The 13,477-nt window shown below is 38.6% G+C and overlaps 1 protein-coding gene across 1 annotated transcript; it reads right to left on the bottom strand.

Moving 5' to 3' along the window:
- Positions 1-863: 863 nt before the first annotated feature.
- LOC127562428 (zinc finger protein 883-like) lies at positions 864-12,273 on the bottom strand. Its single transcript, XM_051998142.1, has 4 exons — positions 12,061-12,273; positions 7,163-7,289; positions 5,530-5,625; positions 864-2,997 (listed from the first exon to the last, which is right to left on the bottom strand). The coding sequence occupies exons 1-4, from the start codon at positions 12,091-12,093 to the stop codon at positions 1,478-1,480; spliced, it is 1,776 nt and encodes a 591-aa protein (XP_051854102.1). The 5' UTR covers positions 12,094-12,273; the 3' UTR covers positions 864-1,477.
- Between the last annotated feature and the right edge of the window lie 1,204 nt (positions 12,274-13,477).

The raw sequence follows: 13,477 nt of genomic DNA, 5'->3' as shown, positions 1-13,477 counted from the left end.
AGTAAAGTCATCTTAATTATTAGTTCAAATCTGAAGCTGAGGACCCAGCAAGAAGTAGCACTGAGGAGTGGGAATCATCTTCAAGTTCCTATTTGACTTCAGATCCACAGGATTTCTAAAAGATTTAGAAATGGATGAGACCCTATGCCTACCATAAAAGCACTGAGACCCAGTTAATTTGAATTACTTTTTTAAAACCACAGAGGTACAGAAGCAGAATTTCAATTCATGTCCTCTGACTCTAAATCTAGTGATCTTTCCACTTCACCTTATTGCTTTTCAAGTATGTGAAATCTTGATGTGATCTTAACAAATCAAAAAGGATCCAATATGTTTAAGAATCTATTGGTGATACCTTTTTTCCCCTATGCCATACCCCCACATCCCATATAGGGTTATGGCTAGAGGATAAGTATAAAAGACATCAACAACACCAGTCTTCTACCAATGTCTGTACCTAATTACTTTTCATCTTTATTTTAATGCTTTTACCTTTCTTTACAGATTTGGCAATAACTCATCAGATTTTTATAAAACCCTTTCCACAATGGTTACATTTAGTTTCTCTCCAGTGTGGATTCTCTGATGTAGAATAAGTGATTCCCCATTTCAAAAAGCCTTTCCCCAATGATTATATTCATAAGCTTTCTCTCCAGTGTGAATTCTCTGGTGCCTAGTAATAACTCTCTTATGTTTAAACGCTTTTTTTTTTTTTCCAACACTGGTTGCATTCATAAAAGCTTTCCTCAATGTGGATTCTCTGATATGCAGTGAGCTCTACTTTTTGTAAAAGACATTTTATAATGGTTACATTCATAAGACTTCTCTCCAGTGTGGATTTTCTGATGCAGAGAAAAAAAAAATTCCTTTTTTTTTTTCTTTTTATTTTCAAAACATATGCATGGATAATTTTCAACATTCACCCTTACAAAACCTTGTGCTCCAAATTTGGTCCTTCCCTTCCTCCCACCCCTTCCCTTAGATGGCAAATAATCCAATTTCATTTAATATCATGATGGAAGTCTCTCCAGGCTTCTCTGAAATCATCCTGCTGACCATTTGTCATAGAACAATAATATTCCATAATGTTCATATATCTTAACTTATTCATCCATTCTCTGATTGTTATCCACTCAAAAAGTTCCCTTTTTAAAATGTGACATTGGTCACATTCATAAGTTTCTCTCCAATGTGGTTCTCTAATGTACAATAAGACTTTGTTTATGTCTAAAAATCTTTCCACATTGGCTATATTTACAAGTTTCACTCCAGTGTGGATTCATGGATGTATACTAAGTGCTCCTCTACTTTTAAAAGCCTTTCCACATTGATTACATTCATAAGGTTTTTTTCCTGTGTGGATTTTCTGATGTAGAGTAAGAACATTCTTTTTTGTAAAAGTGTTTCTTCATTGGCTACATTCAGTGTCAATTCTCTGATGTATACTAAGAGTTCTTCTATTTTTAAAAGCTTTTCCTCATTGTTTACATTCATAAAGTTTCTCTCCAGTGTGGATTCTCTGATGTTGAATAAAGGTTCTCTTTTGTATAAAAGCCTTTCCACATTGGTTACATTCATAAGGTTTCTCCCCAGTGTGCATTCTCTGATGTTGAATAAAAGCTCCCTTTTGTCTAAAAGCCTTTCCACATTGGTTACATTCATAAGGTTTCTCTCCAGTGTGGGTTCTCTCATGCTGAATAAGAATTCCCCTTTCTCTAAAACCCTTCCCACATCGATTACATTCATAAGGTTTATCTCCAGTGTGAATTTTCTGATGTCTAGTAAGAGCTTTCCTTTGACCAAAACTCTTCCCACATTGATTACATTCATAAGGTTTCTCTCCAGTGTGGATTCTCTGATGCTCAATAAATGTTTTCTTATATAGAAAAGACTTTCCACACTGGTTACATTCATAAGGTTTCTCTCCAGTGTGGATTCTCTGATGTGTACTAAGAGTTCCTCTACTTTTAAAAGCTGTTCCACAGTGCTTACATTGATAAGGTTTCTCATCAGTGTGGATTCTCTGATGATCATTAAGAACTCTCCTTTCTCTAAAAGCCTTCCCACATTGATTGCATTCATAAGGTTTCTCTCCAGTGTGGATTCTCTGATGTACAGTAAAAGCTGCCCGTTTTCTAAAAGCCTTTCCACATTGGTTACATTCATAAGGTTTCTCTCCAGTGTGGATTCTCTGATGTACAATAAAAATTTCCTTATATATAAAAGCCTTCCCACATTGGTCACATTCATAAGGTTTCTCTCCAGTGTGGGTTCTCTGATGTGTAATAAGACTTCCTCTAACTTTAAAAGTTTTTTCACACTGGTTACATTCATAAGGTTTCTCTCCAGTGTGAATTCTCTGATGTATTCTAAGACGTCCTTTATCTTTAAAAGCCTTTCCACATTGGTTGCATTCATAAGATTTCTCTCTAGTGTGGATTCTCTGGTGTTTAGTAAGAAATTTTTTCCATTTAAAAGTTTTTCTACATTGGTTACATTCATAAAGTTTCTCTCCAGTGTGCATTGTCTGATGTCTAGTAAGAGCTTTCCTTTGACTAAAATCCTTGCCACATTGATTACATTCATAATGCTTCTTTCCAGTGTGAATTCTCTGATGTACAATAAGACTTTTGTTATGTCTAAAAGTCAATCCACACTGGTTACATTCATAAGGTTTTTCCCCAGTGTGGATTCTCTCATGTCTGGTAAGATTTTTCCTTTGATTAAACTTCTTGCCACATTGGTTGCACTCATAAGGTTTCCCACCAGTGTGGATTCTCTGATGTGCAGTAAGAGTTTCCTTTTTTATAAAACCTTTTCCACATTGATTACATTCATAATGTTTCTCTCTACGCTGGATACTTTCATATATTGCATAGATTTCTCTCCCAATAAAGTTATAGAGACCATCATCCATAAATCTCTGCTTGTGAGTTTCTGTAACAGAATGGCTTAGATCTGCAATAGTTTCCATCATTCCAAGTCTGTTCACTCCTTCTAAAAAAAGAAAAGAAAACAACAACAAACTAATACAAATACAGACATGATGCAGGCACACACACACACACACACACACACGTTTTATTTTAGTCATAAATATGATTTAATATCTATGCAGTTTCATTCACAGTTACATTGGAACCTCCCAATAAACCTGTGATATCATAGAAAGTGCCTTCATTCTTATGGGTGTACAACTCAGATCATCAGTTCAGAATGGCTGAGTGACTTGACCCAAATCCCAGCAACATAGACTAGAATTAACATCCTGTGAATGCTCTGCCTACAGTATGTGACAAATTATCTTCACTCTCAATTTTTTCCTTTCTCTTTCATTATCTGCACATTCAATGCTTTTTTCAGGGATATGTCACTTGGTGTTCATATACTAACTACTCAAATTATTTCATGTTCTATCCTGACTATAACTATAACAAATTTCCATGATGATCACTTTCAGTTTTATTTTTTTCTATCACATTATCTGAGGTCATATTCAGAACACAGATGTTTACTTATTTACCTGAGGTATAAGAGATTTTGTTTTGACCCATTACTTTTTTTTGAGATGGCTAATACTTATTTCTTTCTAAAAAGTTATCATTATGTGCCTCCTGCATAAACTAAAAAACACAAATTTTTAAAAGTGCAGGAAAATATCCATATCTGAAAATGTGTCTCATATAGAAAAGTTGAGTTCATCATCCTGTGATATGGAAGGGAGTTCCTCTGTAGCAATCCTTTGTCTTTTGGAAGCTCACAAACCCCTTAAAGGATTGAGATAATGACTGAAGGGATCTGTACCACAAATGGGTTAGTGACACCTAAAATGGTAAATAAATGTCTGATATAAAGGTAGCTGTCCTCTGGGACCATACAGATGTGCACATTTCCACATTAACAGCTCTCTTTCTGCTGTGAGTTCAGTCTATCATGATCACCAATATAGTGCTTTGGAGGGCTGTGCAGTGAGTCCATCAAACTTTCACTGCTTCTAAGTGAAACGCAGTCTTTTGGTTTCTCAAAATTAACATCAGATTGTTTTCACCATTCCAGAAAGGTTGGGCATTCATGTTCAAATGGCCCCAGGAGTGCAAAGTCCCTCCAGGCTATCTTTCCCTTGACCAGAATAGTTTTCTCCCTCCTGGGTTACCTAGCAACCCCGTCTCATCCAATCTCTAATCTCCTCGGCAAGATATGACTTGGGTCTGCATTCCTGCAGCAGTGCTGGCAGGCTTCTTGAAAACCATGGTCAGAAGACGGGGATAGGAAAGGCCATCATGAAATCAACATGGAAGGTCACAACCTTTCCTGAAAATCAGTTAAGTGTCCCTCACTGACATGTCTAAGGTTGTTTTCTAATTTGAACTTATCCTCTGTTTATGTTCCTCTTCTTCTATCTGACAGTTTCTCAAAGGAATTAGCTGACAACATGGGCTGGTCATTCAGCAGGAATTCAGTTGCTATCCTTTCACAGATTGAGTATATAAATATTAAAAAAAAAAAAACCATAAAGCAATATTTATAATTGACCCTTGAGTACATTAGTCATTTAGTGAAATTTTTGTCATGAGCCAATGGAAATATAAATCTTTTTTTTTTTTTTTAACAGTAATTAGCAATTGATTTTGACTGGCTAGATTTAAAAAAAAAATGAATTTCCAAGTCTCAAGAGGAACTTGTCTAATTCTCCCATTTTCTCTCCCATACTTGTATGATCATTTTTGTCCTATTTGTTTCAAAATCAGAATACAGTTATAGTGGATAGACTGTGGATTAGGGCTTTGAATGAAAAAAAAAAAAAACAGTTTTAATCCTACCTTAGAACCTTGCTAGTCAAGTTATAGGACCTCTGTTTGATTCAGTTCCTTTATCTGTAAAATGGGCTTAATGATATCAGCAAAGTTCTCGGGTTCTCATGAGGATAAATTAAGACAATGCCATGCATGACACACAAACAGAGCTGTGTAAGTGCTAGCTATTTTATTTCATTTTGACTATTTCCTCCCCAGTTCTGTTCTCCTTCTTAAACCACTATTATCCTCACCAATTAATGAGGCAATGAGGCACTAAACTTATTCAGTTTATCTGGTTCACAGTGGATTTCTCCATAGTCACTGCTGTATAGTCTGCCCCACCACTTTGTGCCCTCTATGAGAGCAGGGGATGTCCCTTACATCTCTTTATTTTTCCTGGTGCTGAGCCCAGGGCTGCCACATTGTAGGCCCTTAATTGTTTACTGACTAGAAGAAGTTCTAAGAAACGGCTCATCAGGAGAATTCCATTGCCCCAAATCCCAGACAGCTATTTCTTATAGGACCACAGATGAGCACTGGAAGGGACCTACAGAGTCATGGAGTGCAATGCACTCATTTTATAGATGGGTAACTGAGATTCACTGAGGAATCCAGGACCCTGCTGCCAAGAAATATCCAGCAAAGAAATCCAAGTCTGGCCTTTTTCCCTCAAACTGAACATTTACTTCAGGGTAACTCCTAGAAGCCTCAGACCTGCTTTCAACTCACTCACCTGGAGAGTAGCTCCTGAGGCCTTTTTGGTCCAGCATCCAGGATGCTTCCCTTTGCTCAAAATAAGAGATCACCTCTTCTTTGGGAACTGGAAGCCCTGAGCATGGAAATCAGTTACAGATGAAGATGAAGAGAGGTTTGTAATTTAGTTCTCCTTGGGGATAGGATGAGGATCCAGAGTTTCTCCATGTTGAAATTCAGCCCCTTATGTTCAGACATATATGTCTACACCTACCCACTAGTGCTTGTAAAGCAAGTAACCTAAAATAGGATGTGCCCCATTATTTGTACAACTTCTTCTGACAGAGAGCCAAAGGCCCTTCTTCCCAGCTCCAGTCCTATGAGGCTCCCTTCTGGCAGAAACTTCTGATCCCATACCTGGGGAAAAAGTGTTATTTGGCTGGAGCAACCTCAGGCCTGATCACTAGGGACTTTGGACTTGGCACACCTTTTTTACAGAAAGATAGGTTCATTCCACAGTTTCCACTATACAGAAGTTATAGGGAGTTGGTAGTACAGTGGAGAGTCCTGGGCATAGAATCAGGTGTACCTTGAGTTTGAAGGAAACTTTAAAGAATTACTAACTGTACCTCTGGGCAAGTCAATTATACTCTGTTAATTTGCCTCAGGTTCCTCAGCTCTCAAATATGATAACTATATCACCTAACTTGGAAAGTTAAGATGAACTTAAAATTACACAATATTTTGTTTTATTTTTAATTTATAAACAAGCATTTCCATATCACAGGAAAATAAATATGGTAATTGCACATGAAACTGTAAATCTGCAATGCACAACTTGCTATTCCTTTCAAATAGACAACAAAATGAAGTAAAATTTTCTCTCCACATTGCCTGCCCCCTAGAGATGATTCCCATTACATAGAAATATGTAAACATAAATAATAAACACATGCACACATGTATAAATATATACACACACATACATTCATATGTAAAACTATGCTATATATATTTCTGTTTATCAGTTGTTTTTTTTCTGAATGCAAATAGCATTTCTTGATTTGTCCTTTAGCATTAATTTAGGTACTTAGGATACACAAAATAACTTATTTGCTGGAAGTTATTCTTAAACAATATTGTTACTGTATTGTAAAGAAAGCGTATGGCACAGCACTTAGCAAATAGTAGGTAAAAATAAATGCTTATTCTCTTCAATTCTTTTCTCACCACTTTTGCTGCAATTTGAGGGCAATACAAAGGAAGCTTAATGAGAAACTTCCTATACTAGGGACAACTAGCGGGTTTGTGCTACAAATTGATGCTCATTAAAAAGAAGAATACTCCAAAAAATTTGAAAAAAACATGAACAAGTTGAAAGGAAAAGCTGCCTGAGCAGTTTTCAGAGAATAGGCAGACAATATTTGTGTCCAGGTAGAGGCTAACCTCTAAAATTAGTTCCATGTTGGAGATACTTCCACACAGATTTAATCTTATACCTGGAAACTTAAGCTAGAATTTCAGGAGCAATAAAGGACATCCCCAGGTTCCTATTATATAATGCAAAGACCATCCCTTTCCCTTCTCTTCCCCTACTACCAAATCCTGCATACTGGAGAATGAAGATATTCCCTTTGATTGTAGATTGCAATTATTAGGAGAAATTTCCTTACCCAGGGAGAGCAGGTTCCGGGCATTCTCCAACATGACCTCCTTATACAGCTCCTTCTGAGAGGAGTCCAAGAGCCGCCACTCCTCCTTAGTGAAGTCCACAGCCACATCCTTGAATGTCACCATCTCCTACACAATCAAAAGTCATAAGATGTGGAGCTCAAAGAGTCTTCAGAATTAAAGAGTCCAACCCCCTCCAATTTATAGGAGGAAATGGAAACACAGAGAAGGGATTTGCCCAAAGGTCATAGGCTTTCTGAGTGTCAGAGTTATCCCTTGATTATGTGGTCATTAAGAGATCGATTGAATTTAGAAACAATTGAAATAAAGCTGAGAAATGACTTCTTATGGAATGCATAAGGGAATGGCATCCTAGGGCCACAAGTCATATTCTTTACTGAATTCTTCCAAACCCTTACCTCTTCCTTTTATCTATACCCTCTTCTCCCAAATAAACCATCTTTTGCCAAAGAGGATGATCATTGTGAATTTTTTACCTGTTTTTTTTAAACTAGGAATGGCTACCCTGATCTCATCCTGGTCTATGTGTATCACACATCTCCAGTTTATTTCCTTAATTCTGTTATTTCACTTGTGAACAACTGAGGAATTTATTGCTTTTCTATACTTTTTGAGATTACCAAGGAGATGACCACATGGGGAGTTGGGGAGGAGGGTGGAAAGTTGGAAAAGTGTAGCAAGGCAGGAGGCCTGACCTTGGAGGTGGGTTTGACTGATTAATATTCTTATAGCAGTTAGGGGACCTCACCCTGAGGCTTGGGGGCTTAGTACCTGAAAAGGCTACTTGTCTTTGGATTTTGGAAATTGTCTTTCTTGGGGGAAATTAATACTTGGAGAAATAGGAGAACATGGAGACAGGATTAACATTTCTAGGAGGATGTGGAAGAAACATAAAAGGACAAAGGAGAGGATGAATATCTGGAGGGGATGTTCCCTGCTAGAAGAGTCTCTGACACCTGCCCTGATACACAGTGTTCTGAAAGGGAAGGCATCTGTATGGTTGGGCTACAAGAAGTGGCAGAGAGGTCCTATAGCACAGAGCTCAGAATGGGGACCTTGGAGTCTTTGATTGTATGAAGTGTCAAGGAAAAAAGAAAGACCAGGTGAGCAGAGGAGTTATGTGACAGAGAACAAGAATCTAGGCAAAACAGAAAGGGAAGATGAACAGCTAGGAGAAGAAGAGAATTGCTTGTTAGACAGGATAAGAAAAATGGATGAAATTAGAAAACTAATGAACAGGACTAGATGAAGGTCAAGAAAAGGAGGAGAATCTAGAAGAGAACTAAAAGGAAAAAGGGGATAAAGGAACACAGAATGAGATAAAGTAGAAAAGATGAAGAAATGTTTAGAGAAATTTGAGGTAAAAAACTTATGGTCTCCTAAATGGGAAAAGAAAGGAATATGCATATTTCTTTTCAACACATGGTATATTTACAAAAATTAATCATTGGGATATAGAGATACTGTACCTAAATGTAAAAAGGCAGAAATAATCAATATGTTTTTTCATTCCTTAAAGAAATAAGAATGAAAATTGGTTGAGAGATCACCAACAAGATATAAACCTAATAAATTTACTTGTCACATATTACATGATTGATTCAGAGAAGAGAATTTAGAAATGATAACTTTATAAAATATAATGAAAATTATTAATTAAACAATATCCCACAATCTCTGAGATTCAGTTAAAGCTGTCCTCAGACGGAAATATAGTCTTAGCATCACACATTAAGAATATAGAAAAATAGGGGCATCTAGATGGTACAGTAGATAGAGCACCAGTCCTGAAGTCAGGAGGACCTGAATTCAAACTGGCCCCAGACACTTCATACTTCCTAGCTATGTGACCCTGAGCAAGTCACTTAACCCCAGTTGCCTCAGGAGGGGGAAAACACATATAGAAAAACAGAAGATTAATTGAATATGACTTATTAAAAAAAACTAGAAAAATAAATGAATAAAACAAAAATAAGTGCAAAAGACAAGATATCAAAATTAGAAGGGAAATAGATAAATTTGAAATAAAATAAAAATGACAAAACTAAAAATGGCTTCTTGGTAATGATTCATAAAGTGGAGAAAACCCTTAGCTAATCTGATCAAAAGGAAGAGAGCATAAAATCCATGCACTGAAATAGCAAATGGCAAAAGTGAAATCACAAGAAAACCAGAAGAAATAAAGGACATACTTGATATATAATATACAATTTTATGCTAAAGGAGTTGAGAAGAGAAAGCTAAGTGGAATACTGTCATAAGCCTGAAATATTCAACTTATCAAAAAATAGGAAAATTCTATCAAAATTATAAAGAACAGCTAGCATCCACACTTCACCACTAATTTCATCAAACAAGAAAATATCCTACAAGAATCAAACACAGTCCCAATACTGAAATCAAGGAAAGTCCAAACAGAGAGAATAAATTACAAGTCAAAGAATGAATGTTGTCTCCTCCCTCCAATTTTAAACACAATCCTATCAAAACAACTCCAGTATATTACCTAAGATACCATTCATTATGATCAAGTGGGATTTTTACCAGGGATGGAAAGATATTTCAACATTAGGAAAACAATAAACATAATTAATCACATTGTAAACAACATACAAAACCACAGTCAATTCAATAGATAAAGAGAATGATTTGGAAGTACTATACTCTTTTGTAATAGGCATTTAATTAGAAGTATAGTCCTAAGGGGGCTAGAATTCTTAGAAGAGTAAGCTCTAGAGTAAGTCATATTTATGAATGGAATAAGAGTATTTGAGGGGAAACTAAATGAAAAGGAAGAGTTCTGTGAAAGAATCAAGTTCATAAAACTTTGCCCATACAACAAATTCTCCCAAAATTTATGGAAACCAATTGGAAGCCCCAAGGCAATGACAAATATTAAATCAAATTCAAGAGACTTTAAAAAAGGGAATAAATGTAAGACAGCTCAAAGTAAAAGTCACACAGAAAAGGGAGCAAGGCAAAACAAGTATCATTGTCCTAGTAGAATGCCCTGGAAAAAAAAAAAAAAACAGCTTAGACATAAGACTTCAAGAAATCAGTTATCACATATGTTTGAAGTCCTGCAACAGTCTCATCGTGTATCAGAGAATACAGTGAAGAAAATGCAGCTACAAGAATTATGATTAAGACAGTTGGCTAAGGAAAATGCTAATGAGGTTTGTAGAAGAATTATATGGGGACTACACAAAGATGCTCCTTTAGAGATCATAAGATGCTGTCCCACGGTGGATGGTTAAGACGCAAAATATGGGAAGACGGGGTCCCTCTTGGCAAGGGACTTCTAGAAAATGCTTCCAATATGGAAAAATAGGGCATCTAAAAGCTCAGTGTAGGTATAGAGTAAGAGGACAGGGTGAGAGAAGAAGACTTAAAACCCTATGTCCAAAATGCAACTGGGCCTCAGAATATAAACTGACCCAGGGAAATGAGAGGTAGGGACCAAATCCAAGACAGCAAACCAAAAACATCAATCAGCAGAGAAGCAGTCTGATAGAAGAAAAGGATTATATGCTCAATCAGCCAAAAAATAATCAGATGGAAAAAAGGGATTATGTGATCAATCAGCCAAAAAGCAATCAGATGGGAGGAACGGATTACAATTGAAGAGAATATAGGGTTTTTTAACCCAACAGAAGAACAATGTCCAGTGCAAGCAGCTCCACTGTAATTACCAGATGATGAGGAGAGATCTAGAAAGTGGTAAAAATAGAAGGGACTAGATAGGTTAACTGAACCTATCTAAGAGAAAGGGTTTGCTTGTATTTCTGCAGATGGAGAAGGAATCAGATGGGTGTCAATGAGCAATCTGTATTCTAGTCCATTGGAGACAGAAAAAGAGAAAAAGCTTGAAACAAGAGGGAGGATAGATGAAGGGAGGGATCAGTCCTGAGCAAAACAAACTCAAAGGATGTACATGAATATGTATTGTTCTTATTGAGGGGATAAAGGGATTCTGAGGCATTGATCAGAGTTGCTGGGTACATACACAAGTGTACTGCAGGTATGTCACATGTATATATGTGGGTGTAGATGGGGAAGGCATGGATAAGTAAAGGCCATAAATGAAAGGGCACCCTATGGTAGTGACCTTGGGTTACTAGAAAGACTAACCAGGATTGCTGAGGAACAACGAGGAATCATGCTGCTGTCTGCCTCTTAAAGATGGCAGAACCTGGTGCAGAAGGAGCAATAGGTTTTAGGACATTGGCAAGTGGATCTTTCTATTGTTTAGACAGAACATTGTGTGAATGGGTTTGGTTTTATTTGTGTTCTCAGGGGAGGGGAAGCAGGTGAAAAAGGGAGTGGATCGTGGGTGGTACAAATGTGAGATTGTGTGTGTGTATGTGAACATGTACATATACATATACACACATGGGAACATTGATCAATTAGTTCCTGAGTCTTCATGAGGATATGTTGCTGACCCCTGGAGATATATTATTTAGATATAACCATGAGAAATTGTGCTTGAGGAACTTCAGGGAAGCATGGCTACAGGAGACCAAGAGGAGGAAGAGAGACTTTGGGTGGGGAGGGAGCTGGGTGGGCCCAAAGGGAGCAGATCTGATCCCTGGGGAATAGAGACTCCTAATGAAGTAAGTGGAGAACCTCCTCAGTCCTTTGTAATGAGGAAGAACATAAAAACAAATTGGGGATGGGGGGTATCTCAGTGCTCAAGATGTCAGGGACCCAAGGAATCAGCTGGGCAGGGCAGGGTTGTTACTATTCTTTCCCCCCCTGTGTTTGTAAAGAAATGACGCATCCATCAGACCCTGCCAGCTCCACAGCCCATCCTCGCTGTCTGCAGGAATGGCTGTGACTGCTGATGTTGGTCAGTCTGTGGATAGACTGTACTCACCTGAAGAGGAGGTCTGAGGCTCCCAGGGCCCATTCCCTCTGGCTTCTAGGCTCCCTGTGGAGGTAGCAAAGCAAACAAAGTGACTCCATCTTGGCAAGTTCCTCCTTCTGCTCCATGGTCTCTATCTATCTCAGGATCTTCTTGCTCCTGTCCTTGAAGGACCCACAAAAGAAGCAACAGCCAAAGCTCTTATAAACAGAGGTCACATCTAACCTTGGTGGGCTTCAATTCTAAGCCTCTCTGAACACCTAACCCTAACCCTAACCCTCCCTTCTTTCTGTCTGCATAGAAAAGCCCAGCTTCCCTTCATCCTAGTCCCAGGCTGATTGTCTTTGATTTCATAGCCAGGGAGACTGCTGTTTAGGGCCCTGCCAGTAAAATGTCTAATTTCACCTTACTTTTGCTGTCTCCCTTTGACCCAGTCCCTATTTGGGACAGGCCTCGGTCACCAGAAGAACCTGGAGAGGGAGAAGCATCAAAGAGGAAGAGCAGGCTTTCTACTCTTTTTCTAAGCAGGAGGAAAGCCTACAGGGATCCTTGGGGGAGTGTGAGATCTTCCAGGAGTTACAAAGGCCTTGGCCCTGCTCCTGGGGGAGAGACTGTACCCTACAGAACAATTCAAGGAGGGTCAGAATTGGAAAGGAAGGTGGTCTTAAGAGGAAGCCTGCTCTCCTTCTTTTACTCCTCTTCTCCTCCCTCCTCTCCCCACCCTCCTAAAGAGAACCCAGAGATACAAGAGGATTTGGGATCCTAGATGGGAGGAGACAAGTCAGACTCCATAGCTCTTGAGTCAAACCTCTCCCCACCACCTGGTCCTCTGCCTCTCTAATTCCCCTCTCCCCAACTAACACACACATTATCATTCTAGACAACAGACTTGAGTGCTTTGGGTAGGAGGAAAGGAAACTGGGAAGGTGGAGATGGGAAAGGCTCTGGAATGGAGCCCCCAGGGAATGACTAGGGCAAAGCTAAGCCTGGAAGACAAAATCTAATCTGGAATTCAACTCTGAGGGCTCAGAGAGAAAGGGGCCAAGAAAGCAGGAGGTCTGGGGACCAATATAGGTCATGATATGGAAGTCAGAGCTAATGGAATGAGAGGAGAGATCTTGATGGACAGCTGAGCCTGGGAAAGCAGAAACACTATGTCTTGAGGTCTACCTAGGATTTGGGGAGGCTGCTGGGACATTCTGGGAGAGCTTAGGCTTGGAGTTGGAAGGCAGGACAGCTGAATCTCTAACCAAGAGATGGAATGGGGAGACGGGACACCTGGGTCCTGATCATAAAGCTGAAATTAGGACTCCTAGATTTCTATGGACAAAGTCTTAAGTCTGACAAAGGTGGCCCCATGGGAAATCTGGGCAGTTTGGGATATGATTGGGAATGTGGAAAAGGTTTAGGGGTGGGGAGCTCATCCTAC

The sequence above is a fragment of the Antechinus flavipes genome, chromosome 4, assembly GCF_016432865.1.
Source record: "Antechinus flavipes isolate AdamAnt ecotype Samford, QLD, Australia chromosome 4, AdamAnt_v2, whole genome shotgun sequence".
NCBI lineage: Eukaryota > Metazoa > Chordata > Mammalia > Dasyuromorphia > Dasyuridae > Antechinus > Antechinus flavipes.
The sequence above is the reverse complement of the archived record's forward strand: the minus strand, read 5'-3'. Positions and strand labels throughout refer to the sequence as shown.